The 27,933-nt window shown below is 48.7% G+C and overlaps 1 protein-coding gene across 5 annotated transcripts in view; it reads right to left on the reverse strand.

The window, feature by feature from the left end:
• Positions 1-27,933, reverse strand: part of CACNB4 (calcium voltage-gated channel auxiliary subunit beta 4) — a 200,352-nt gene that overhangs the window by 106,177 nt on the left and 66,242 nt on the right. Inside the window, exon 1 of one of the 5 annotated variants that reach the window (XM_083154043.1) lies at positions 4,543-4,847. The exons of the other annotated variants lie outside the window; for them this stretch is intronic. Within the exon in view, the coding sequence (XP_083010169.1) occupies positions 4,543-4,587 (45 nt within the window). The 5' untranslated portion in view covers positions 4,588-4,847. Of the gene's footprint in view, positions 1-4,542; positions 4,848-27,933 lie in introns of those variants that run through there. 5 annotated transcript variants of the gene reach the window in all.

Raw genomic sequence — 27,933 nt, forward strand, 5'->3', positions numbered from 1 at the left:
AGTGAAGAGAGGGGCTGAAATAAGCAATGCTGGTATTGCTGATAATAGGAAAGGTTACTTATTTATCCAGCTCAGTGAAATATAGCAAATTGCAGTGGAAACTGATTATCGGGGTAATTCAGACCCAGGGATGTGTAGCCAGGGGAGGCCGTGCCTCGGCAGTCATTATTGGTACAAATAATGCAAAGAACATACATATGACACATATTCACTGACAGCAGCACCAGTCTGACCCTGGTGATCACTTACAGCAGCACCCGTGCCCCCATCCCCAAACTTAGCAATGACATTATAACTTTCCAACACCCCACCCCCCCAGCACTGACAGCAGCTCACCTGCTATACCTCCACCCAATCACTGACAGCAGCTCACTTGTGTCACCCCCATGGGCTTTGTATTGTGGGGGGGGGGGGCAGGGGGCAGCTCGTCAGCCCAAAAAAAGTTCTGTCACCCCTGCCGGTGTGGGAACTCGGCCCTCCGATTTGCTGTGGGTGGAGGGGGGGGGGGGGGAGGTCGGTTGCCTGGCCAGGTGCTTCACCACCCACTGACCTCACCATACACCACTGTTCAGACCTGATTGCTGCTGAGTGAATTAGCAGCATACAACCAGAACAGGTGAACGCCACCCCGCTACAGTGAAATCCCACCTTACAAATGAATGTGCTCACTGTGCCAATGGAGAGAAAAATCCTTTGTTACAGGCTCACCATCGCATGATTTACCACTGGCCACCAGTCATCGCAAGCTAGGAGTAGCCAGGGACATACTCGCCGGCAGCGATGTATACAGGCATATCCAGCCTGGAACTGACATCACACACCCTCCCCTAAAACGCTTGGGTACGCCTACATTTCCTAGGCATGCAAGGCGTTTTTTCTGGAACGCCTGCATTTTTCTAAGCACTTCCAATAGACGGCTGGTTACCAGACGGTACCCCTAGACGTCTACTTCCTGTCAATCTCCTTGCATGAGGCTAGCAAAGGAAAAAAGTAGCAGGATTTCTTTGCCAGCAGGCATCGGGAATGCATACTCAGTGACGTACGCATGCGCAGTCTATAATCCCCCACTGCGCATATTTACACAGCCGCGATCAGGCCTGAATCGGGCCCTATATTTCACTACATTAATTACTATTAAAAACATGATTTTTTTTTTTAGATTACTTTCATGAATTGAATTGCCCATAGGGCTTCTACATGCAAATGTTGGAACCATGCCTGTTCACAGGGCCGGCGCCACCACTAGGCAAATCTAGGCATTTGCCTAGGGCGCCGGCCACTGGAGGGCGGTATTTCGCCCCCCCTTGCCGCCCGGGTACCTGTCCTGTGGCATAAAAGCTGGCGACGGCAGCGGGGGGTCCCTGCAGTCAATAAGAAATAACGAGCGCAATCCGCCGGGCTATGCGGAAGCGCTTCTGTTTTGGAAACACTGGCCGCACGCTGATTGGCTGTGATTCAGCCAATCAGCGTGCGCCGTGCAGCCAGTGTTTCCAAACAGAAGCGCTTCCGCATAGCCCGGCGGATTGCGCTCGTTATTTCTTATTGACTGCAGGGACCCTCCGCTGCCGCCGCCAGCTTTACAGCGCCGCAGGACAGGTACCCGGGCGGCAGACACCGGGGCGCCCCCACCCCGACTTGCCTGGGGCGCTCTGGTGCCTTGCACCGGCCCTGCCTGTTCATACAGATACAAAACCTGGGATTTTAATGTAATCAAATGGACATGCATATATACACACACTACTTCCGCGCAAGCATTTACTTCGCTTTCCATCAATTGTTACAGTAGCTTGCCTCCAGTGTTGATGAGTGCAACATAATGAAGTTCTATAGGAATGTTCATTAAGTGCATAATGCACCGAGCTGCAGTGAGGCTTTGAGAACATGCTATGAAGGCTCTTTTAAAATCCCAGGTTTTGTATCTGTATGAACAGGCAGGGCCGGTGCAAGGCACCAGAGCGCCCCAGGCAAGTCGGGGTGGGGGCGCCCCCACCCCGACTTGCCTGGGGCGCTCTGGTGCCTTGCACCGGCCCTGCCTGTTCATACAGATACAAAACCTGGGATTTTAAAAGAGCCTTCATAGCATGTTCTCAAAGCCTCACTGCAGCTCGGTGCATTATGCACTTAATGAACATTCCTATAGAACTTCATTATGTTGCACTCATCAACACTGGAGGCAAGCTACTGTAACAATTGATGGAAAGCGAAGTAAATGCTTGCGCGGAAGTAGTGTGTGTATATATGCATGTCCATTTGATTACATTATCCTTATCACAGGTGTTAAAATGCATCTGCCTGGCTATAGGGGTGCAGGTGGAATGCCCAGTTATGATTCCCATGTGTATGAGGCAGCAGACAAGAAAAACATTCCTACTGTACTGTTTCGATGAATATTTTTGGCCCACAAACTTCCAAAATCCCTTGCAATGAATAATCAATCACTGGGCTGTTAAACACTTTGGAAGAGATTATTCATCTGAAGATCAAATTACAGATTGCATGATAGCATACAGATATCATGATACAGATAGCATGATTAAAGGAGATTATTGCACAACACAACAATTAATAATCCTGTGTAGCAAAGTACATAGGTAACAATCAGTTACTGATGATGTCATCTCTATTTTGAAACAATCAGTTACTGATGATGTCATCTATATTTTGAAACAATCAGTTACTGATGATGTCATCTCTATTTTGAAACAATCAGTTACAAATGATGTCATCTCTATTTTGAAACAATCAGTTACAAATGATGTAATCTCTATTTTGAAACAATCAGTTACAAATGATGTCATCTCTATTTTGATTTTGAAACAATCAGTTACAAATGATGTCATCTCTATTTTGAAACAATCAGTTACAAATGATGTCAGTGTTTTTTTCTTAAATTGAGCGCCTCTGACTCTGTTCTTTGCCATTCATTGTTTTACTTTCTTTTTAATACACTGTCACACTCCCTAAATCATTCTGAGCTACCTCTGGGGATTTATTGTCCAGAGCTGAAGAGCACTAGGATAAAACACTGGAAGCTACAGAACAATATACTGTATGTGTGCCATAATAATACTCCAAATTCTGCAAGAGGCCTGGAATTGACACCAGAAAATGATCGCAGTGAAACAATTAAATGATTGAATCTTTTTGGTTTATGAATAATATAGAGCAAACTGTGGCTGACCAGCTGTCCTGGAACCAGGAGTCCCAGAGTTGATGGCATGCTGGGATTTGTAGTAGGCCAGTCACAGTGGTCTGACAAGACATGATATGCTGGATTATATAATACAACTCCCACGGGGAGCCACAGTTTACCTATACCCAGAGGATGCAGGGGCATGCTTAGATTTGTAGTTCACCTATCACGAAAAAGTCACGCGTGGCCTTGCTCTGTTACTTAACCCCATCATTGACCATGCCATAAACACGCTGCACAAAACATTTCTGATTTTCCCTCCAATAGCTGCTGCTGCTGCTGCTACTACACAAAGACTACATCTCCAGAGACTGTGTCTCTTCTTCCCATCCTGACCCCTCCTCCTCCTCCTCGTCCTCTCCCTGGCTCCTGCTCATCCTGTACAGGCAGATTTCGTGCAGCATGCCCTGCCTCCCCCTTCCTATCTCACCTTCTACATTTACATGCAAAACATTCAAATAATTCCTAATCCCATCAAATGCAGCAGGGACTGGGATGCCCAGACTACCGCTGGTTAATGCTGCAGGAGAAGCTATATTTGCACATGGGATACAGCTGAAATCCTGACATCAGAACACCACATTTTACACTGATAACTGCTGATGCTTGTTTGAGGAAAAGAGCGCAGTATCACGGCTAATATGTAATGTTACCCGCTCCCCTGTGGTTATCACACCAGTAAGTTTACACATCTGCAATGACGTACATGCTGGACCCATTTATGAAAATCAATGACTTCTTACATAATAATCCTTCCATACATCTCTGTCTAGAACAACGCTGCCTTGCTGGTTCTTACAGGACTCCCACTGTGTCCCCCTGAATTTTAAACTGATCCACCCTTTCATTCCCAAGAGTCCCCGTTACATCTCTGACAATGGCCTTCCACCCCTAAGATTGGGGTGCATTAATTCTAATACTAATATATCGATACTTGACATTAATGCACTGTTCAGTCATACAGGGATGCAACATTCCTGCAAATCCAAAACAATCCTCCTCCTATTGTAGATACCTATCTTATAAAACTCTTTTCTAAGACAACATTGAATTATGCTGCAATTTACAAGGATTTGGTACTGTTCTAGCACACACGTCCGAATCACAGGTGACATTTCCTGACAACGATGGGCAACATAACCTGGATTCTGCCTAAGCCCTTCTCCTTTATAAAAATGATCAGAATCATATAGAGGAAAGCAAAACTGGATCACTAATGTCCTGATTAATAATGCAACGGATGGTTCGGAATCCTTTAGATTGCTATCAGTGCCTACACCCCTCAGCTGCTCTAGTGTAAATCATTTCTCTACTCTGCTGAAAGGATGAAGAGGAGAGGAGATGCTTACCGCCTCCGAATCTTCAAATCCATGTAGATATAAATTGTCGTACATGGAGGTCTAGAATCCAATGCACCTCTCAATGCAGAATCGGAAAATCCAGCACTCCACTGCTGAGAATACAAGGCCTCAGGAAGACACCAAGCCTGCACTGTCAATTTTTTGGTTTGGATACCCCAGCCAAGATGCTGTTCATTCATATTAGAGAGGGAAGGTTATCCCTAGAGGCAGTTCAGACCTGGCATTTTTATCCGTCTTCCAAATTCAGAGCATGAAAGCAAAACCCTTCCCCACCAAGGACTGGTGAAAGACCCAGGAATGCGCACTGTGATTGGCTGGAATTTCTCAGCTGGATGCTCATTTGCTTTGATAGTAGGATGACGAACAGAAGGTCTGTACTGTCAAATGCAAGAATCCTTCCCTGGCTGCTTTTTTCTCCTTTCTCTCTGTGTTAATTCTTACTTAGGACTCACCATTTTTTTTTTTTTTTAAATGCATGAGTGCAAAATAAAAAAATAAATCAACCCACAGTGTTATATTCTGGTTAGAAGTAGCACTTAAATCCTGCTGCTGCTGAGACTTCCTCCAGTTTAATTCATATATCTAACACTGAACGATAAACGTTAACCATTAGTCACAAATTATTCAGCCCGTTTGATAGGATTCAAAGTCGCATGTTGGCGCACCTTTAGTTTCCTGTCCGCATTGGCCTTTAGTGTGCTGCATAGATTGTACTGGAGCGGTTTCATTAACTTATCATTTCTGAAAAATATTCTGATTAGAATTAAACGGTTATAATTCCTAAGGAACGTACTGATTACTGGGTTCTGTGCTGGAGAGGGAAGTCCAATCAGATGGCAGAATTACAGAGGTGTGAGACGGGACATATTATGGGAACAGTGGGCCAGATGTATTAAGCCTATCGAAGAGATAAACTGGAGATAAAGTGGAAGGAGATAACGCACCAGCCAATCAGCTGTGTTTGAAATATGACAGTTGGGAGTTGATTGGCTGGTGCATTATCTCCTTCCACTTTATCTCCAGTTTATCTCTTCGCCCGGCTTAATACATCTGCCCCATTGGACCTTATTCAGGTTCATTCGCTCCCCTGTATGTTCGTGCAGGGGAACGATGGTGAGCGACGGAGCATGTGCATATACATTTGTGCGCATGTGCAGCCGCTAGGTGTGAGCAGACGCGGGAACTGCTTGTTCTCTGTCCAGTTCGCACCTAACAGTGGGGTGGCAGCGACGGTCTGCGCCGCCATGGGAACGCCCAGCGTATCATGTGCGTTCCCATGAAAATTCTGGGCGTTCCCACGCTAAAGTAGACCTGACGCACATGGGGTGTGGGGCGGGCAGACGACATCAGCGGGTGTCAGCTGCCCACCCACTTCCCGTACAGGGCGTCCGCAGATCTAAGACGTCACAGAGGTGTCTTAAGTGTGCGCTCTCTTGCAAAATTATTCGATGGTTGGTGACCATCGAATGATTTTGTCCCCGCACACAAGGCTGGGAATGGATGTATATGCAAAACAGCCATTCACATGCGTGTGGGCCTGCGGAGGGAACTCGGAGTGCGGGCCGCCGGCGTTTCAATGACTCGCAAAGCTGTGAAATTCACAGCTTTGCGAGTCAACCGGAATAAGGCCTGATTCAGACCTGTTCACTAGGCTGCGTATATTTGCAGCCTAGTCAGCGCTGCCTGCCGCCGACCATCGAAAGATTTTTCTCCCCTTCAGAAATAAAAGTCATGCGACTTCAGCACCCGCCCGAGAAGGCATCGATCCACCTGCGTTCCCAGGGGAACGCCCAAAGTTTTCATGGGGGCACCCATAAACCGATGGCCGTTCCCTTGCTCCAGGCCCCTGTCTGCCCCCACCCATCCCCTTGGGAGCAAAGGGCTCAGCAGGTGTGAAACCTGCCAAGGTCGTTATCTCCCAGGGTTTGCGCAAACCCTCCACCATCAGGCAATGGTCTGAATTTGAATGTGAACGGGTCTGAATCGGCCCCACATTACCATCTCATTCGGAATACTTCCAATCTGCAGACTCAATGTATCTTTTAATTGACAGATCCAAACTCCATGGGTATGGGTCGTTAGGTCGACCGTGTCTATGTCGACAGTCAAAAGGTCGACCACTATTGGCTGACAGGCCAAATGTCAACACATCCAAATGGTCGACATGCATTATGTCGACATGGGCAAATGTCGACACCAGCAAAATGATAACGGTAAAAAGATCGACATCGATTATTTTTTGTTGTCTATGTCAAAATAAGTCAACTTGGACACCGTATAAGTGTACCGCGCCCCCTCACATGGCTTGCTGCAACTGCCATGCTGGGGGCACAGTTCCTTGCTGCACTCATTCTCCCTCTATGCCCATTGGGGCCCACATGCTGTCTCTGTGCAGAAGAGGGGCCCACATGCTGTCTCTGTGCAGAGGAGGGGCCCACATGCTGTCTCTGTGCAGAGGAGGGGCCCACATGCTGTCTCTGTGCAGAGGAGGGGCCCACATGCTGTCTCTGTGCAGAGGAGGGGCCCACATGCTATCTCTGTGCAGAGGAGGGGCCCACATGCTGTCTCTGTGCAGGAGAGGGGCCCACATGCTTCCTCTGTGCAGAAGAGGGGCCCACATGCTGCCTCTGTGCAGAAGAGGGGCCCACATGCTGTCTCTGTGCAGAAGAGGGGCCCACATGCTGTCTCTGTGCAGAAGAGGGGCCCACATACTGTATCTGTGCAGAAGAGGGGCCCACATACTGTCTCTGTGCAGAGGAGGGGCCCATATGCTGTCTCTTTGCAGAAGAGGGGCCCAAACAGGGCCGTCTTTACCATTGGGCACAATAGGCACTTGCCCAGGGGCCCTAGGACCTAGGGGCCCAACGCAATGGAAAAGACGGCGCAGGTGTTAAAGTGGGCTGGAACGCACAGTGAGCAGCTGCAGCAAGCTGGTGGCCAGTCACCCCCATACAGTGGCAGCGATGAGAGCACCCAGACGGGCAGCCAATCAGCAGTGGCTGCTCCTGATTGGATGCCAGGCCACAGGTAAAGGTGCTACATTTGAAATGCTGTCACCGCGTTGTGACAGTGAGATGCGCTGACTCCCCACCCCGGCTAACATGAGCTGCCGTCGACGAGGACGTGGTGCGGTTCCGGCAGGTACTGGCAGCCTGCTTCTTGCCAGTGCACCCCACCCCAGTACAGACTTCTAGGGTGGTGGTGCCATCCAGCCCGCACTGGCCTTGTTCAGGCTGCAGCTCAGATAGCACAAGGAAGAAGCTGACGAGTACGGCGGCTGTTACCCGGGTCCCAGATGCACACTACCACTGTGGGGGGACTCAGCGCCGCAGCCGCCCACTCACCCAACGGATGAGCATCCCTCCACAGTGCACATGGCCGGTGGGCTGTTGACTGACGCTGGCGCTGAGCTGGACTGCTGGGGCAAGATAAGGTAGGCAGTAGCAGCACCCAGCATGTGCTCCAGGCAAACTAATTCACTGGGAGGGGGGTCTGCCGAGGGGGGGGGGACCAGTGAATTGGTTTTTCCAGGGGCCCTCGCTAATGTTAAGATGGCCCTGGGCCCACATGCTGTCTCTGTACAGAGGAGGGACCCACATGCTGTCTCTGTGCAGAGGAGGGACCACATGCTGTTTCTGTGCAGAGGAGGGGCCCACATGCGGTTTCTGAGCAGGAGAGGGGCCCACATGCTGTCTCTGTGCAGAGGAGGGGCCCACATGCTGTTTCTGTGCAGAAGATGGGCCCACATGCTGTTTCTGTGCAGAAGAGGGCCTACATGCTGTCTCTGTGCAGAAGAGGGGCCCACATGCTTATTCTGTGCAGAGGAGCGGCCCACATTATGTTTCTGTGCAGAAGAGGGGCCTACATGCTGTCTCTGTGCAGAAGAGGGGCCCACATGCTGTCTCTGTGCAGAAGAGGGGCCTACATGCTGTCTCTGTGCAGAAGAGGGGCCCACATGCTTATTCTGTGCAGAAGATGGGCCCACATGCTGTTTCTGTGCAGAAGAGGGGCCTACATGCTGTCTCTGTGCAGAAGAGGGGCCCACATGCTTATTCTGTGCAGAGGAGGGGAACACATGCTGTCTCTGTGCAGAAGAGGGGCCTACATGCTGTCTCTGTGCAGAAGAGGGGCCCACATGCTGTCTCTGTGCAGAAGAGGGGCCCACATGCTGTCTCTGTGCAGAAGAGGGGCCCACATGCTGTCTCTGTGCAAAAGAGGGCCCCACATGCTGTCTCTGTGCAGAAGAGGGCCCACGTGCTGTCTCTGTGCAGAGGAGGGGCTCACATGCTGTCTCTGTGCAGAAGAGGGGCCCACGTGCTGTTTCTGTGCAAAGGAGGGGCCCACATGCTGTTTCTATGCAGAGGAGGGGCCCACATGCTGCGTCTGTGCAGAAGAGGGGCCCACAGGCTGTCTCTGTGCAGAAGAGGGGCCCACATGCTTATTCTGTGCAGAGGAGGGGAACACATGCTTATTCTGTGCAGAAGATGGGCCCACATGCTGTCTCTGTGCAGAGGAGGGGCCCACATGCTGTTTCTGTGCAGAAGAGGGGCCTACATGCTGTCTCTGTGCAGAAGAGGGGCCCACATGCTGTTTCTGTGCAGAAGATGGGCCCACATGCTGTTTCTGTGCAGAAGAGGGCCTACATGCTGTCTCTGTGCAGAAGAGGGGCCCACATGCTTATTCTGTGCAGAGAAGGGGCCCACATGCTGTTTCTGTGCAGAAGAGGGGCCTACATGCTGTCTCTGTGCAGAAGAGGGGCCCACATGCTGTCTCTGTGCAGAAGAGGGGCCTACATGCTGTCTCTGTGCAGAAGAGGGGCCCACATGCTTATTCTGTGCAGAAGATGGGCCCACATGCTGTTTCTGTGCAGAAGAGGGGCCTACATGCTGTCTCTGTGCAGAAGAGGGGCCCACATGCTTATTCTGTGCAGAGGAGGGGAACAAATGCTGTCTCTGTGCAGAAGAGGGGCCTACATGCTGTCTCTGTGCAGAAGAGGGGCCCACATGCTGTCTCTGTGCAGAAGAGGGGCCCACATGCTGTCTCTGTGCAAAAGAGGGCCCCACATGCTGTCTCTGTGCAGAAGAGGGCCCACGTGCTGTCTCTGTGCAGAGGAGGGGCCCACATGCTGTCTCTGTGCAGAAGAGGGGCCCACGTGCTGTTTCTGTGCAGAGGAGGGGCCCACATGCTGTTTCTATGCAGAGGAGGGGCCCACATGCTGTCTCTGTGCAGAAGAGGGGCCCACATGCTGTCTCTGTGCAGAAGAGGGGCCCACATGCTTATTCTGTGCAGAGGAGGGGAACACATGCTTATTCTGTGCAGAAGATGGGCCCACATGCTGTCTCTGTGCAGAGGAGGGGCCCACATGCTGTTTCTGTGCAGAAGAGGGGCCTACATGCTGTCTCTGTGCAGAAGAGGGGCCCACATGCTGTTTCTGTGCAGAAGATGGGCCCACATGCTGTTTCTGTGCAGAAGAGGGGCCTACATGCTGTCTCTGTGCAGAAGAGGGGCCCACATGCTTATTCTGTGCAGAGGAGTGTAGGCTTTGGGTGCAGGGTGTGCCTATTATACACGACCAGCTAAGACATCTAGGAAAGTTAGACGAAATCTGCTTGCAGTGCAGTGCTGTAGTGTCAGGAGACCGCTGGATCTCAGTACTATGGGAGATCCTCACTGTGTCAGGGTTGCCTACTTTTCAGCTGCCCTCTCCAGGACACGGGTTAGGTCGACAGGTCATTAGGTCGACACAAGCATTAGGTGGATATGGGAAAGGTCGACAGTCAAAAGGTCAACATGGGGTTTTTCACTTTTTTTTTTGAGCTGACATGTGCCGACAGGCAGGATTTCATGCCCTACCATCCACTAGGGTGTGGTGGGAGAATAACATAGTGTGCCAAGCGTAGTGATGCACCGTGCCCAAATCATGGTGAGTGCACGTGGTGCTACGTGTCCATGTCCACTGTGTTGAAATTCGGGACAAAAAAAAAAAGTTGAAAACCCCATGTCGACCTTTTGACTGTCAACCTTTCCCATGTCGACCCAATGCTTGTGTCGACCTAATGACTTGCCAACCTAATGGTGCCCATACACGGTCCGTTAAACGGATCCGTTTGGGTCTTAATTAGCATGCATCGTATCGGATCGCATGCCTAGTGCATGCCTAGTGCATGCAATGCGATCCGATACGATGTTTAGCTAGTACAAAAAGTATGTGCAGCACATACTTTTTGTACCGTACTATGTGATGCGCGGGAGCGCGCATCGCATAGTACAAAACGGACGGTCCGGGAACGGACCGTCTATGGGTACCTTGTCTCATGTCAACCTTCAGCCCTGCCGACCTAGTTGCTGTCTATCCTATGATCCCATGTGTGATTTTTTTTATTAATGAATAAATTAAAGATGGGCATAAAAAATACACGTACCTTGAAAGTATTGTTATAGGTATTGTAACGCACCAAAGTGCGGAGACTAGGCAGCGCATGATGTGTACAGATGCACCCTTCTATACCTGGAAAGTATTTTTCAAATGTGTGTCTTACGTCCCCAGCACACACAGCAATGTGAATGGCCGAGTCAGCTTATGTTGATCAAACTGCCCCCAAAAAGCTGCTTGCGTGTAACCAAAATGACCAACAAATGTAATCAGCATCTGTTAGGGATCGATGAGATCTTGATTGGAACTAGTGCAAAGTCTGTTTGGCAGATGACATTGGGCGAGATTCTATGCTATGCGCTAAATGCGCATGTTTTATTTGCGCACCACATCGCCGCAAATCGCCAATTTTAAATTCGCATTTTTCAGTCAAAATGCGCATATTTAATGTGATGCGCATTGGAGGCTGAAAAGTGCGAAGAGGGGCGATTTGCAGCGAAGTGGTGCGCTGTATTTAGTCCTGAAAATGTGCGATTTTCATGTCTGAAAATCGCACATTTGCAGGACAGCGCAAAGTGTAAAAAAAAAAACGAGCGCGGGGTCCCCCGCCCGAGCATAACCAGCCCCGGGCTCACTGAGCCGGTGCTGGTGACATAAAATCAGGGTCCCCGACAAATAGGGGTCCCCTTGATTTTATGAAACCAGCACCAGACTCAAGGTCCGGCGCTGGTTCCCAAAATACGGGGGACAAAGTGACTAGGGGTCCCCTGTATTTTAAGAACCAGCACCGGACACAACCAGCCAGCAGGGTAATGCCACAGCCGGGGGAAGCTTATTATATAAGCTCCCGCGGCCAAAGCATTAACCCCCTGGCTGGTCAGCATGGGCAGGGGTCCTGGGGAAGTGGGGACCCCCCCAATGAAGGGGTCCCCCCCCTCCAGGACTTACCAGCCCATGCTGATAGTCCGGGGCTGTCCCCGATGCCCCTGGCCGGTGGGCATCGGGCTGATGATTTGTGTAAAAAAAAGAATGAAAACTATTGTTTTACACTGGCGAACTATGAGTCCCAGCAAGCCTACCCCGCATGCTGGGACTTGGGGAACCACAAGTCCCAGCATGCGGGGCATTAAAGGGCCCGCTGGCACTTGTAGTTCTGCAGTGAAAAAAATAGTGCACAAAATCACACTGACACCCTGTAAAATAAAACTTTAATACACACAAAACACACACACACTGATACTTACCTACCTTGAGCCCGTAGGTCGGTCCCTGGATCCTGGGTCCGGGCTCCGGGGCTCCAGGGCAGAAGAGTCCGGTTCCGGGGCCTTGGTCCTGGTTCCGGGGCTGGTCCTGGGGTTCCGGGGCTCCTGGCGTGAAGAATCCGGGGTCCGGGATCCGTGGTAGTCCCCAGGGGTACCTAAGGAGGCAAATCCTACTCACCTGCTCCCCGGCGGCGACCTCCGGTGACAGCGCTGCTCCAGACTGGTACCCGGCTTGCAGGACTTTGCCCGGCGCTGAGATGTTTCCTCCTCGCCGTCTCTGCACAGAATGATTTCTCGGCCAATCAGAAGCCGAGAAAGTCGGCTCCTGATTGGCCAGAAATCATTCTGAATACAGACGCCGACGAAGTAACATCTCTGCTCTGGATGCGCTGAGATGTTACTTCGTCGGCGTCTGTATTCAGAATGATTTCTGGCCAATCAGAAGCCGAGAAAGTCGGCTCCTGATTGGCCAGAAATCATTCTGAATACAGACGCCGACGAAGTAACATCTCTGCTCTGGATGCGCTGAGATGTTACTTGGTCGGCGTCTGTATTCAGAATGATTTCTGGCCAATCAGGAGCCGACTTTCTCGGCTCCTGATTGGCCGAGAAATCATTCTGTGCAGAGACGGCGAGGAGGAAACATCTCAGCGCCGGGCAAAGTCCTGCAAGCCGGGTACCAGTCTGGAGCAGCGCTGTCACCGGAGGTCGCCGCCGGGGAGCAGGTGAGTAGGATTTGCCTCCTTAGGTACCCCTGGGGACTACCACGGATCCCGGACCCCGGATTCTTCACGCCAGGAGCCCCGGAACCCCAGGACCAGCCCCGGAACCAGGACCAAGGCCCCGGAACCAGGACCAAGGCCCCGGAACCGGACTCTTCTGCCCTGGAGCCCCGGAGCCCGGACCCAGGATCCAGGGACCGACCTACGGGCTCAAGGTAGGTAAGTATCAGTGTGTGTGTGTGTTTTGTGTGTATTAAAGTTTTATTTTACAGGGTGTCAGTGTGATTTTGTGCACTTTTTTTCACTGCAGAACTACAAGTGCCAGCGGGCCCTTTAATGCCCCGCATGCTGGGACTTGTGGTTCCCCAAGTCCCAGCATGCGGGGTAGGCTTGCTGGGACTCATAGTTCGCCAGTGTAAAACAATAGTTTTCATTCTTTTTTTTACACAAATCATCAGCCCGATGCCCACCGGCCAGGGGCATCGGGGACAGCCCCGGACTATCAGCATGGGCTGGTAAGTCCTGGAGGGGGGGACACCTTCATTGGGGGGGTCCCCACTTCCCCAGGACCCCTGCCCATGCTGACCAGCCAGGGGGTTAATGCTTTGGCCGCGGGAGCTTATATAATAAGCTTCCCCCGGCTGTGGCATTACCCTGCTGGCTGGTTGTGTCCGGTGCTGGTTCTTAAAATACGGGGGACCCCTAGTCACTTTGTCCCCCGTATTTTGGGAACCAGCGCCGGACCTTGAGCCCGGTGCTGGTTTCATAAAATCAAGGGGACCCCTATTTGTCGGGGACCCTGATTTTATGTCACCAGCACCGGCTCAGTGAGCCCGGGGCTGGTTATACTCAGACGGGGGACCCCGCGCTCGTTTTTTTTATTTTTTAACCATTTCTATTATTTTTTACAGCAGAACCCTGCACGGAACATTGCGATCTGTGCAGGGTTCTGGCTAATTCGCCTAACAGACCCAGGTCTGAAATAAGTGTGATAATTAGTCACTTAAAAAATGCGATGTGCAAATGCGCATTGCATTAAATAAGCGACTTATATACTTTTCTGTGCGAAAACATCTGGATGCGATAAAAATGCGAATTAATCTCGCATTTTTATTCACCAGACCTTAACGCACATAATATGCGATTTCAGCCCCTGTGCGCATCCCATTAAATAAACGATTTCATGGGAAAATGCGATATCGCCATTTTGTGGTCTAATTACCGCAAAAAAACGATAATCGCATCCCATAGAATGTCACCCTAGGTGTCTGATCCATTAAGCGTTCATGGCAAACTAGTTCTGCTGCGTCAGTGTAAAGCCCCATACACACTATGTGATTCTGGTCACGGACGATAAAGTTAACAATATATTGAGTGGCTGATATTGTGTGTGCACATTGAACAATATCAGTAAATGAAATCGTTCAGTGACGTCACTGGCAGGGCCAGTTTAATGTATGGGATTAATGGGTAGCTGCCCAAGGGCCCTCAATTCTAGAGGACTTTGAGCAGGGGCGGATTGGGCTGTGAGCATCTGCCTCCTGAGATAGGAGGCAGTAGAGAATAGCAGAGTGGCGAGTCAGCATTCTCTTCCTTCTTCCCAGCCAGCAGCCAGACAGTGAATGTGTTATGATCCAGGGACCTATACCTGCCGTCAGCAGCGGGTCCACGGGATCCAGCAGGCGGCAGCTGGTGCAGGCGGGCACTGTGGCTGGTGGCGGGAGGCGGCATGCAGGTTCCCAATTGCTAAGCAACCAGGACGGCGCATCACTTCCGCCGCCTGTCTTCCTCCTTGCAGGTTGCCTGGCATCCGGAAGATGCTGGGCGGCCCAGCTAGCGTCCTGGCTGTTGCTAAGCAGCCAGGACGCTGCAATTAGTGGCACTGAGAGGCTGGTCTGCTGGGCTCCTTCTCATTGGTCAGGGACTTAATTTAAAGGAAGCCAGGCCTGACAGCAGACGCCGGTGATAGCATCTGCTTCAGCCTATAGCAGCTAGTCAGCTGTCTCTGCAGGCTCCGGTCATTCCCCATCTTCACACCAATGCCAGGGTTAATTGCCTTTCCACCAGCTGGTGACTTCATTCACCCACATTCCCATTGGTCCCTAAAGTTCCTCGTATTCTATGGGCAGTCGCCATTTACAGTATTTGTGTGGTGTTATTGTATTTTGTGTGGCATATTGTATTTCGGTGTGGTGTACTGTATATTAATTATGTATTGTGGGGTCTACATCCCTTGAGATTGAGTGGAGCACAATCTCATGTTTGTGACAAAGTCGCTGTATATCGTGTTTGTGACAAGGTCACTGTATATTGTGTTTGCGACGAGGTCGCTGTATATGCTGTTTGCAACAAGGTTGCTTGATATTTAGTTTACCCCTTTTTGTAGGCAGGGCCGCCGAGAGGCAGGGGGGGCGGGTACATTTTACCTGGGCCCGGGCCTGTCAGGGGGGCCCGGGTCCGGGGACACGTCACAGACACATTCCTTAAAAAAAAAATCTTTTAAAGGCAGCGGTGTTGCGGGAACACGGGTGCCGTCGCCAAGGGGGGGGGGGGGGTGTTGGGCGGCAGCTTGCCGGGCGCCGGGGAGAGCAGGTCAGGAGCAGCAGTCTGTGTTCTTCTCATTCACTGTGACTGCTGTATGCAGTCAGCGGTAGAGGCCGGCGTCCACCGCTGCGGAGCGTCTGTAGAGACAATCTCGCGAGATGATACTTTCATTATCTCGCGAGTCTGTGTGTCTACAGACTGCAGCAGCTTGCCTCCTCCACAGCAGCACATGCAGTGAGAGACTCAGGATGGGGACGGTGCAGTGGAGAGGCTGGAACCACAGGAGCTCCTTAATACCTTTCTCAAGATCTTGACTGGTGCGTGAGTGACTCCACTATATATATATATATATATATATTATATATATGTGTAAATATATATATATTATATATATATTATATATATGTGTAAATATATATATATTATATATATATATATATATATATATGTGTAAATATATATATATACACATATACATATATACATATATATATATATATATATATATATATTCCAATGAATGGGACACATAATAATTATGCAGAAGTGACTATCAGCACTTGGCGCTTTCAGGGTCTCCCCCGTCCTCAGGGTGATACACACAAAAAGACATTCACTTACCCATATAAATACCCCCACTGGGTCTGTCCTACCGGAAGTGCTCTGCACCGTACTTCCGGTATCGCGCACAGTAGGAAGTTTGGGCACACTCAAGTTCGTTCCACTGCTACTGCCAGTATTGTTATTTAGGGGGTTAAGACTTGGTGTTCACACAACCCATATCATCAACACGGCCGCCGCCTTGCCCATCAGAAGCCCACGGAATCGTGAAGCCACGCCACCACGCCACCTGAGATTATTGAGTGCAGTGCAGTGGTTCAGCCCTGTGTGGCCCTGTGCCCTGTGGCTGAGCCCCCCCTGCCATAGCAGGCCCTAGACTCTGCTTCAGCCCTGACTGAGTGAGGCTGATAGCGCCGAGGAGCCCCTGGTATCGTGTCCTGCAGCTGATGCTCTGAGTGAGTCTTGACTGGTCCTGCGTGGGTCCTGAGCCCTACACTACAAGAATGTAATCCCCCATGGCATCGAGCAAGAATTCCCTAGCAATTAACATGTAAATAAGTGGCACTTATGTGGCATAACACGTAATATCCATTGTGTGGTATAAAATGTAAATGGCATCACGGTGTGTGACATAACGTGTAGTGGGCATCACAGTGTGTGACAACGTGTAGTGGGCATCATGGTGTGTGGCGTAGTGTGTAGTGAGCGTCACAGTGTGTGACATAACGTATAATGGGCATCATGGTGTGTGGAGTAAAGTGTAATGGGCATCACAGTGGGTGACGTAACGTGTAATGGGCATCACAGTGTGTGACGTAACGTGTAATGGGCATCACAGTGTGTGACGTAATGTGTAATGGGCATCATGGTGTGTCATGTAACATGTAATGGGCATCACGGTGTGTTGCCTAACGTGTAATGGGCATCACAGTGTGTGACGTAACGTGTAATGGGCATCACAGTGTGTGATGTAACGTGTAATGGGCATCACAGTGTGTGGCGTAACGTTTAGTGGGCATCACAGTGTGTGATGTAACTTGTAATGGGCATCACAGTGTGTGACGTAACGTGTAATGGGCAACACGGTGTGTGACATAACATGTAATGGGCATCACGGTGTGTGTGATGTAATGTGTTATGGGCATCATGGTGTGTGAAGTAACTTGTAATGGGCATCACTGTGTGTGTGTGTGCACAATGTGTAATGGGCATTACTGAATGTGATGTAATATATAATAGGTATTATGGTGTGTGGCATGTGTAATGGGCATTACGGTGTGTGGCATAATGTGTAATTGGCATTATGGCATGTGGTATAATATGTAATGGGTTTGTGACATAATAGGCATTACAGTGGAAATATTTGGTGGGCCTTTGGTGCGCACTTTCCCTGGTTTTAGTTTGTCTGACATTACACTTTCATCTTGGCTCCTAGATTTTTTTTAAAAATTGTCGAGTCCTGGCATGTGTAATGGGCATCACGTTGTGTGGCGTAACGTGTAATGGGCATCACAGTGTGTGACGTAACATGTAATGGGCATCACAGTGTGTGACGTAACGTGTAATGGGCATCATGGTCTGTCATGTGACATGTAATGGGCATCACGGTGTGTGGCCTAACGTGTAATGGGCATCACAGTGTGTGGCGTAACGTTTAGTGGGCATCACAGTATGTGATGTAACTTGTAATGGGCATCACAGTGTGTGACGTAAGGTGTAATGGGCATCACGGTGTGTGGCCAAACGTGTAATGGGCAATACGGTGTGACATAACATGTAATGGGCATCACGGTGTGTGTGATGTAATGTGTTATGAGCATCATGGTGTGTGATGTAAAGTGTAATGGGCATCACGGTGTGTGAAGTAACTTGTAATGGTAACCCTACACACCCCCCATGGGGGCCCTGGAAAGTTGATGTACCGGGGCCCAGGATTTCTCTTGGCAGCCCTGTTTGTAGGTAGCCCTTTTAGTTAGTTCTCCTCTTGACTACTCCCAGGGAATTCCTGATCCTTGTACCACAAAAGGCCTGGCGGCACCGGAGTTGAGGCAGCCCTAATTAACCCCAACAAACGTGGCAGTAGGTGAAGCCTAGCACCACAGGATCTGGTTGCCCCTAGGGAGACACAATAGAGGCTTAGTAGATACGGTTTTGCCATGACCGTTCTAAACAGCAGTCACGGCTGCGAGGGTCACACCCTGGATCATAACAGAATGTCTGTCAGCATACTGATTGATGAAGCGATCTACGAGTGCTGACAGCCATTTATTGTATGCAAGCAAGTGGAGAGATGGTGCAGAACTGCAGGAGGGGCATGTTATGATTATTTTTTTTTTATTTCTGTTAATGGGTGGGTAGGGCCCCTAGTTTATTGCATTGCCCAGAGCCTACAATACTGTTAAGATGGACCTAGTCACGAGGACTCGCTGAACCTATGACCTTCATGTTCAGCAGACATCAATGGTCGTGCGCGGGTGCATGCATCGTTAATGATCAGGGCTGGCGCTACCCACTCAGCGGCTCCTGCGGCGCAGGGAGGTGCTGGATTAAAGAGGCGCTCAAGCCTCTCCCTGCACTACCACTCTGCTTCTGCTGGGACACGGTGCCTCCTGTACTGCGCCTGTCATACAGACAGCGGTGCCGGAAGCACAGCAACAACGCAGAGCTGACTACCGCATCGGCTATCGCTTAATCGGGTCTTCCCCACCGTGAGTGTCCCAGTTACCAGTAATAGCCTGGTCACCGCTGGGGCAGCTGCAATGTTGCTGTGCTTTGCGCTGCCTGTGTGACCAGCCCTGCTTTCTCTTCACTGCCTGGGGTAGGTGTACTGGTCTGGCACATGTAGGTAAGCGTGTGTGTGATATAATATGTATTAGGCATTATGGGGTGTGTTATAATATGTAATAGGCATTACGGTTGTTGCATAATGTGTAATAGGCATTACAGTGGGTTATAACATGTAATAGGAATTATGGTGTGTGACAATGTGTTATGGGCACTACGGTGTGTGGCAATTATGTGAAATAGGATTTACAGTGTAAATTACGGTGTGTGTTTTGGTGTGTGTGTGTGGGGGGTACCATTTCATTTTCTAACACAGGGCACCAAAATGTCTACATATCTACATATGGTATTGCTGCTACTAAGCCCATTGTGTGTTTTTTCATCATGCGCCTTCAGCAGGTATTGAGGGCGCAAATTTTTAGTTTGCAGGGGGGCGCCGAACACCCTAGCACCGGCCCTGTTAATGATATTAAGTGTACACACTAGACAATATTGTTAAAGATATCGCTCAGCATAATAAAGAAAATAAATCATCGTAAATATAACGAGGTTCTCCGACCACAAACTTGCAAATTTATCATATAATTATTTATATGAAAATGTAGAATTATAAAATAATTCCAGGTTCGTCAGTTTTATTCTCTGGTGCTGGCAAACATCTATCAATCACCCTGATTTCCTGATCCCCATATTCCCATAATGAATAGAAATGTGATTAATATATAGTCATTAATATGAAAATCACATAACTGATTATACTATTAAAAAATATTGACCCATCTGGGCATATGAGTTTTGTTATGGATGTAAAATGAGAGATGTGGTTAATATTATAAGTCACTTCTCCCCCACTATACTGTATTTAAAGCAACATTTGCTACAATTTATATAGGCCCCCATATACTGAGCCGATTTGGTCCGATTTTGGCCGATTGCGACTAATTGCGCCATCAAATTGGACCAAATCGGCTGTCCCTGACTTGTTGTCGGGTCCGATGCACAGTCGTCTGCGCATTGGTCCCTTGCTAGGTAATATGACTAATTGATTTGTCCTTTATAGACACCCCTTATCTACACAACAGACACACACACACACACAGACAGGCACACAGACACACACACACACACACACACACCTCCCTTTAAACCATACTTCAATTATTAAATGCTTGGATTCAGCCAATGCACCAAGTGCACTAATAAGAAGGAACCATTCATAATACCCCTTTTACACCAAGGAATAACCCAGGTTGGACCCAGGTCAATGTTGGTGTAAAAGGGGTCAACCCAGGTCCAGTAACACTGGTCTCCTACCCAGGTCCTGACCAGGGTTGAACACTGGTTGGACCTGGGTCGTGGGCGGTGTAAATGGTCCCAACCCAGGTTGGGACATCCGGGTAGTGCTGAAAGGATGCCAAAAGTGCTGGACGCCTTTCCACAGTGCGCTGCAGTGGCAAAAGACAGCAGCCAGGAAGGATACGGGCAGTGCACACAGAAATCATAATTGGATGCAGTATCACCGGGGGGGGGGGGGGGGGGGGGGGACTGGGGGAGCACATGGGAGATTCGGTCTTCTGCTGCAGGGGAAGCGGCTGGGGAGAGCACATGGGAGATGCTGCACTTTTATACCGCCATGTAGGCTTGAGCACTGAATAAAACCTTTTGAAAAATATTTTACAAATTAAACAAATCAACATTCTTCAATGCTAACTAGTCATGTCTTTTCATTTTTATTTTAAATCATTGAGGGAAGGTTGGCTGGCAGTTTATCAGCCCTAAAATGGACATTTTTAATGTCATCCAAAGGGAAAAGCAGTGCTGACCCAGGTTCAGTGTAAACGGCGCAGACCTGGGTCCGACCTGGGTCACAGTGCTGTGTAAATGGGGTATGAAGCTTGGTCCAACCCTGGAAACTCCTGTGTTCAAAGACCAGGGTCCGACCAGGGATTTTGGTGTAAAAGGGGTATTAGTTACACTGGTGGTTTCACCTACTATGTGTCCTTTTGGCCAGTTGTAGGTCACAAACTGACATTTACTCTTTATTGAGTTCAGGCTCAAAGTGGTTCTCAAGAATGGCTGCATGCGTGTGTTAAAGTGTGTGGGGGGGTAGGGGATGTTAGGGTGAAACTCGTTCCACTACCTGTAATGATGAGGTGGAACTAGCTCAATCTCCACATTGCACCTGCACAGTAATTCTAGTAGAAAAGCATTATAGCTCACAGGGAGGGGGGGGGGGGGGGGGGATAGCAAAAACACTACCACTACCTGGCTCTGGGGGAAGGGGGGAATTAGGTGGCAGAGGTAAATGCGTTCCACCACCTCCCCACAACCACTTTAAACCCTGGCTGCACGCATTGATAAGTAACATAAACAGTAAACTGTAAAGCTGATCCTAAAGATGCTGTGTAGGGTCTCCCATATGCAGAGAAGCTACTCATGTTAGAAGTGTTCCCTCTTTATTGTCCTACCCTAGCCTCTTAGCTGACACAAATAGCATTTATAGTGCTGAGGATATCTAAGTATTGATTATATTGTTTTTCTCAGACGTAGCTTATGGTGTAATTGAAGCCAGGACTAATTAACTTTATGAGACCATAAAATTACTTTTTGAAGCATTTGTCATTTTTCTCTGTAGCACATTAATTTACTCGGAGTGGCTGCATAAACTTTTGCCAGTTTTTAGTCTGATCCGGCGAAGGCTTAATGTATGCACCTTTCATTTTTCTTCAATTGTGTCAATATCAGACTCATTTCAGATAGACTTTGACAAATTGAATGAAGAGAAGCAGAGCAGAGGTAAGACGCTCGTCCGCCTCTCAGGAGGTCATTAGAGGGAGATCTTTACAGGAATATTTTTATATGTGTCACAGACTCGGGTTTCACTTAAAGGGACACTCTGTGGACAGCGGCACTGAGAGAGGGGAGCGGCTACTTTTTACCCGAGCCCCGCTCCCCCCTCACCCGTTCCAAGTAGCCAGGCAGTGGGGCAGAGATGGCAGGCTGCCGCTGCAGTACAGCCTCTCTCCTCAGCTCAGCCCAATTTTTGTTGGGTTTTTTCCCTACAAAGGGGGCGTGGCCACACCTCCCCGGGGACATTGCCCACTCACAGAGGCAACACCCCCTTCATTTTACCCGGCCCAGCTAACCTGTCAGCACCCCTGTCTGTGGAAAAAGTACTATTCAGGAAATGATTGGGGATTTATAGATTTCTTCTTCTAAAAATAAGGGTTTTCCCTGAGTTTTTTTTACATTTACCATTATATTATAGCCACCACTGGCCAGTAGACTGCTAAGACACAGTTTCCTAGACTTCTCCATTACAGTCCAAGTTTTAAATCTACGCATGCTTGAAAACAGGTGATGTATGCTGGCCATACATCAGACCAACTTTCCTCCAACTAGTTGGATGGATGGAACAATAATCTGCTACTGGATGGAAGCAAATGTAATTTGTAATTCAGTCCATTTGCTCCCAAAATCTGTAAACAGACAAAAATTGTCACTCGGAAAAGGTACGGTAGTTGTACTATCGGTCAGACAATTTTCATACCCCCACTATCCACAACGGCGTGGAGTTGATATTATATACTGGGGCATCAGCTAGCCATCGAGGCCAAATCATGGCGAACGTAGCGAGCCCCACGAGGGGACACGGAATACATGTAACGCAATAGGCGTCCCCTCGCAGCGCACACTATATAAAATCAACTCCACGCCGACGGGGATATTGGGGGTATGAAAAGGTCGGGAGGACGCGTTCCGCCGCCCCTCGCCACGTTTCGGGGTGGCATGGATACTGGGGGGGTGCCTCAATCTCATTGCATCTCATACAACTGTATAGTAAAGTAAATGGCATTGCACCCTATACAATCGCATGCGATCGCATGAGATTTCGCGGTGCAATGCGATTTTGCGGTGCAATGTGATCGCACAGACCGGGAGGAAAAAATAGCAGTGAATACATTACATACAAAAACGGCATGCGATGTGATTTTCTTGCGCAGAATCGCCCGCTAAGCTATTTGCTTAGTGGGCGCCCTACTAGGAAACAATTACCAGGTGCTGTAGTTGTACCATCGGTCAGACAAGGTGCTGTAGTTGTACTATCGGTCAGACAAGGTGCTGTAGTTGTACAATCGGTCAGACAAGGTGCTGTAGTTGTACTATCAGTCAGACAAGTAGTAGTAGTAGTAGTAGTAGTACGTTTATTTATAAGGCGCCGCAAAATGTCCGCAGCGCCGTACATAGCAAACAAAAAACAAATTACAAGGTAACGTACAGGGTGTGTTGAAAAATACAGTATAAATAGGGGTATAGCTGGTAGAAATAAAATCAGCATCAGTTCAGAAGTAGGTGTCAAAATTGTCGAGGATACTGAAGATGAAGTAGAGGAAGGGAAGAACAGGACAGGAGGACATGTGAGGTAAAGAGGTAGGGTGAGTACGTGAGGCAGGAGGACCCTACTCATAAGAGTTAACATACTAAAAATAGGTGGGTGGACGAACGAAAAACAACAGGATAAGTAGGAACGGAGGGGAACGGAGGCAGGATAGGAGGATAAAAAGAGGTTAGGAGGAGGGATAGGCTAGTCGAAAAAAGTGGGTTTTGAGGGAGCGCTTGAAGGAGGTAAGGGAATCAGAAAGCCTGATGGGTGGCGGGAGGTTGTTCCAGTGCAGGGGGGCAGCGCGAGAGAAGTCTTGGACACGGGAGTGGGAGGTGCTGTAGTTGTACTGTCAGTCAGACAAGGTGCTGTAGTTGTACTATCGGTCAGACAAGGTGCTGTAGTTGTACCGTCAGTCAGACAAGGTGCTGTAGTCGTACTATTGGTCAGACAAGGTGCTGTAGTTGTACTATCGGTCAGACAAGGTGCTGTAGTTGTACTATCGGTCAGACAAGGTGCTGTAGTTGTACTATCGGTCAGACAAGGTGCTGTAGTTGTACGTCAGTCAGACAAGGTGCTGTAGTTGTACGTCAGTCAGACAAGGTGCTGTAGTTGTACTATCGGTCAGACAAGGTGCTGTAGTTGTACTATCGGTCAGACAAGGTGCTGTAGTTGTACTATCGGTCAGACAAGGTGCTGCAGTTGTACTATCGGTCAGACAAGGTGCTGCCGTTGTACTATCGGTCAGACAAGGTGCTGCCGTTGTACTATCGGTCAGACAAGGTGCTGCCGTTGTACTATCGGTCAGACAAGGTGCTGTAGTTGTACGTCAGTCAGACAAGGTGCTGTAGTTGTACCGTCAGTCAGACAAGGTGCTGTAGTTGTACCATCGGTCAGACAAGGTGCTGTAGTTGTACTATCGGTCAGACAAGGTGCTGTAGTTGTACTATCGGTCAGACAAGGTGCTGTAGTTGTACTATTGGTCAGACAAGGTGCTGTAGTTGTACCGTCAGTCAGACAAGGTGCTGTAGTTGTACGTCAGTCAGACAAGGTGCTGTAGTTGTACTGTCAGTCAGATAAGGTGCTGTAGTTGTACTATCGGTCAGACAAGGTGCTGTAGTTGTACTATCGGTCAGACAAGGTGCTGTAGTTGTACCATCGGTCAGACAAGGTGCTGTAGTTGTACCATCGGTCAGACAAGGTGCTGTAGTTGTACTATCGGTCAGACAAGGTGCTGTAGTTGTACTATCGGTCAGACAAGGTGCTGTAGTTGTACCATCGGTCAGACAAGGTGCTGTAGTTGTACTATCGGTCAGACAAGGTGCTGTAGTTGTACCGTCAGTCAGACAAGGTGCTGTAGTTGTACTATCGGTCAGACAAGGTGCTGTAGTTGTACCGTCAGTCAGACAAGGTGCTGTAGTTGTACTATCGGTCAGACAAGGTGCTGTACTTGTACCATCGGTCAGACAAGGTGCTGTAGTTGTACTATCGGTCAGACAAGGTGCTGTAGTTGTACTATCGGTCAGACAAGGTGCTGTAGTTGTACTATCGGTCAGACAAGGTGCTGTAGTTGTACTATCGGTCAGACAAGGTGCTGTAGTTGTACCATCGGTCAGACAAGGTGCTGTAGTTGTACTATCGGTCAGACAAGGTGCTGTAGTTGGAAGCGGTACATCTGTCAGAATGAACTTAGGTCTACAGTCATTAGGTCGACCCCACTAGGTCGACTGGCAGGAAGGTCGACTGGCAGGAAGGTCGACATGGGCCAAGGTCGACATGACTTAAGGTCGAATTTGCATAAAGGTCGACATGAGGAAGGTCGACTGGTCATAAGGTCGACATGGGTTTTTCACTGTTTTTTGATCCGAATGTCGACAGAGTCGACATGGACACAGTTGGCAATGAGAATCGGACCCTCGCATCGCTCGCTTTGCTCGCAATGCTTCGGACACGGTGCCTTGCTGCGCTCGGCACACTATTTTATTCTCCCACCACGCTCTAGTGGATGGTAGGGCATGAAATACCGCCTGTCGGCACATGTCGGCTCAAAAAACAGTGAAAAACCCATGTCGACCTTATGACCAGTCGACCTTCATCATGTCGACCTTTATGCAAATTCGACCTTAAGTCATGTCGACCTTGGCCCATGTCGACCTTAAGTCAGGTCGACCTTCCTTCCAGTCGACCTAGTGGGGTCGACCTAATGACTGTAGACCTAAGTTCATTCTAATAGATGACCGCTTCCCCTGTAGTTGTACTGTCATTCAGGGCAAAATCGTCAACCTTTTGAATGTTGACCTTCTCCATGTCAACCTCATAGTTGTGTCGACCTAATGACCCTGTCAACCTATTGAGTGTTGAACTTCAGTGGTCAACCTTCCTGTAGTCGACTTAATGATCCCAACCCGTGGAATATAACAGCAATACTGTGTACGTCAGCCTAGATGAATATGCTGCAGAGGCCTAAATCAGTAAATACATAAAAATAGTGTATTCATCAATTCCACGCTGTACAGGCAGCATACCAGTTCTGTGTGTTAAAATGTGGTTAAGGTGAATCACATCATACTACCAGCCAGACTAAAATGATCCTCCTAGCTTCCGCATACCGCTCGCCCCATGCGTAGAGATAACAATCCTGCCCCACTCACCAGATATGTTACTAATTTAAGCAACTTGCAGTCCACGGCTGATCAGTTCCCTTACAAAAGAATGAGATCACTAGCTAGACCTGGCCGTCACTGCTGCATGCATGAAAGGCTTGTTCAGGGGGAAGAAAAATATTATTTTATTTATATATTGATATATAATTATTTATTATAAACAAAAGGATTCAGTATAATTAAAAATTGTATGGTTATTGCTGTTAAATATTATCATGCATTATAGTATACTCAGTTTTCTATTGTTATGCGGGTTGTTATCTGTCAGGAAGTGGGTGTGGTTTTAGGGGCGTATTAAATAGAGGATGGGTCCTGCGTGCAGTCTTCGTCTGGGCCCCCTCCTCTCCATACCCTCCAAATGTAACTTTTCGGCAGGAACAGTGCCGTTTTTTATGGCCTATACCTTTTTTTAGGGGGTCTCCAACTGCCCAATGTAAGTATAGGAAATGGGATATGACCACACGAACTTTGCCCATTGCCACGCCCCTTCCCAAGTTTTTGCTCTTCAGATGTTGGAGGGTATGCCCCTCTAGCCGGCAGCACAGTGTGTGTGAGCTGTTGAGCGCTAGTAGACTCCACAATAATGGTGCAGCCGCAATATTCCTGGAAATTTCCTTTCTGCACATGTGCAAAATTTTCAAACAATGGCTACTTTCCCAGTGATTGTGCAGCATTATCAGTGACAGGTGATGGGCTGCATTCATTATAGATACGTCACTCTGTGGTTTTATGGAGCAGGTGTAACAAGTGGGTGGGCAATGGGGATATGACCAGGCCAGGGTTATTTTCTCTCATATTCATTAATTTTCACAAATTTTAGGAAGTGAGAAACATAAGCTAGGAGGGTACTTGTGTAGTTTCATGACGCCTGATATATCGGATGCGATATCGGCTGAAATATCGATGCGATCCGAACCATTGTTCGACCTGTTCATAACCCCACTATCCACTACGCATGGAGTCGATTTTATATAGTGTGGTGAGCGCAGCGAGACACCGAACCCGAAGCGCGGCGAGCAGACGCAGATTACTGTGCTCGCCACATTATATAAAATCATTATGAACAGGTCAAAAATCCGTTCGGATCGCATCCGATATATCGGGCTACGTGAAACTACACAAGTACCGCTAGGAGCCTATAGGTTTAATTCGTAGATGTACGTAGATGCAAATCTCCTATGTTTTTACATTTTTAGATTTGCGTCCAGAAAGCCCCAAACACCGCAGCATGATTGATGTTGCAGAAAACGTGTCAGTCCTGTTTTATGAAGCCACAGACTGCGTCCTCAGTGCAGCTTAAATGGTTTCAGGAGCAAAATTTCACCAGGCATCCTAAGTAACCGGAGGGTCACTCAGATGTCCGATCACTCAGTGGATCATAGAAGCCGGCAGTGGGAGCTTTCACAATGAGAGTTCACCTCTGAATTCACTCCTATATTACCACACACACACACACACACACAGACACACAGACACACACACTGATATTCCATCTGCGTTACTTGCTTTGCTGGAAGCTCCCTGCCATGGTCTTGTCTTCTTAGCTGAATAACCTATTAGAAGTTAGTCTGCCAAATACCAGTTGCTATGGATTTTTATGTACTGTAGATTAGAGACACAATAAACTTAAAATACAAGTTTCTTTATATTAAATAGCTATTGATAACATTCACAAATCTGTGGTTTTATGTACTACGGAAACATGGAGGAAAAGAGAGTGTGCATTTCCACCATATTTTTCTCCTTTTGATGAAACTTTAGCACTTACTGCTGTCATTACCATCCTCCAGATCCCTCGCCTGCAAACTGATGTTTCCTCATATATACTCAGTCTTGTGGGGGAGAGATCCCCGCGGGAGGTAAGTATCTGGTCACAGGCAAGGTACCTCACTAATACCCCTTTTACACCAAAAACCCCGGATCCGACCCGGCATTTGGAAGAAGGATCCAAGCCAGGTCGGATCCGGGATTTACTCCATTTACACTGCGGTGCCCACCCACAGTGTAGACTGAGGCGGCGCTTGGAGATGACATCATCTCCAAGCACCGGGATCGTGGTGATCCCCGCCAGATACACCGATCGCCGTGC

The sequence above is a fragment of the Crinia signifera genome, chromosome 7 (genome assembly GCF_055691185.1).
Source record: "Crinia signifera chromosome 7, ASM5569118v1, whole genome shotgun sequence".
Taxonomy (NCBI): Eukaryota; Metazoa; Chordata; class Amphibia; order Anura; family Myobatrachidae; genus Crinia; species Crinia signifera.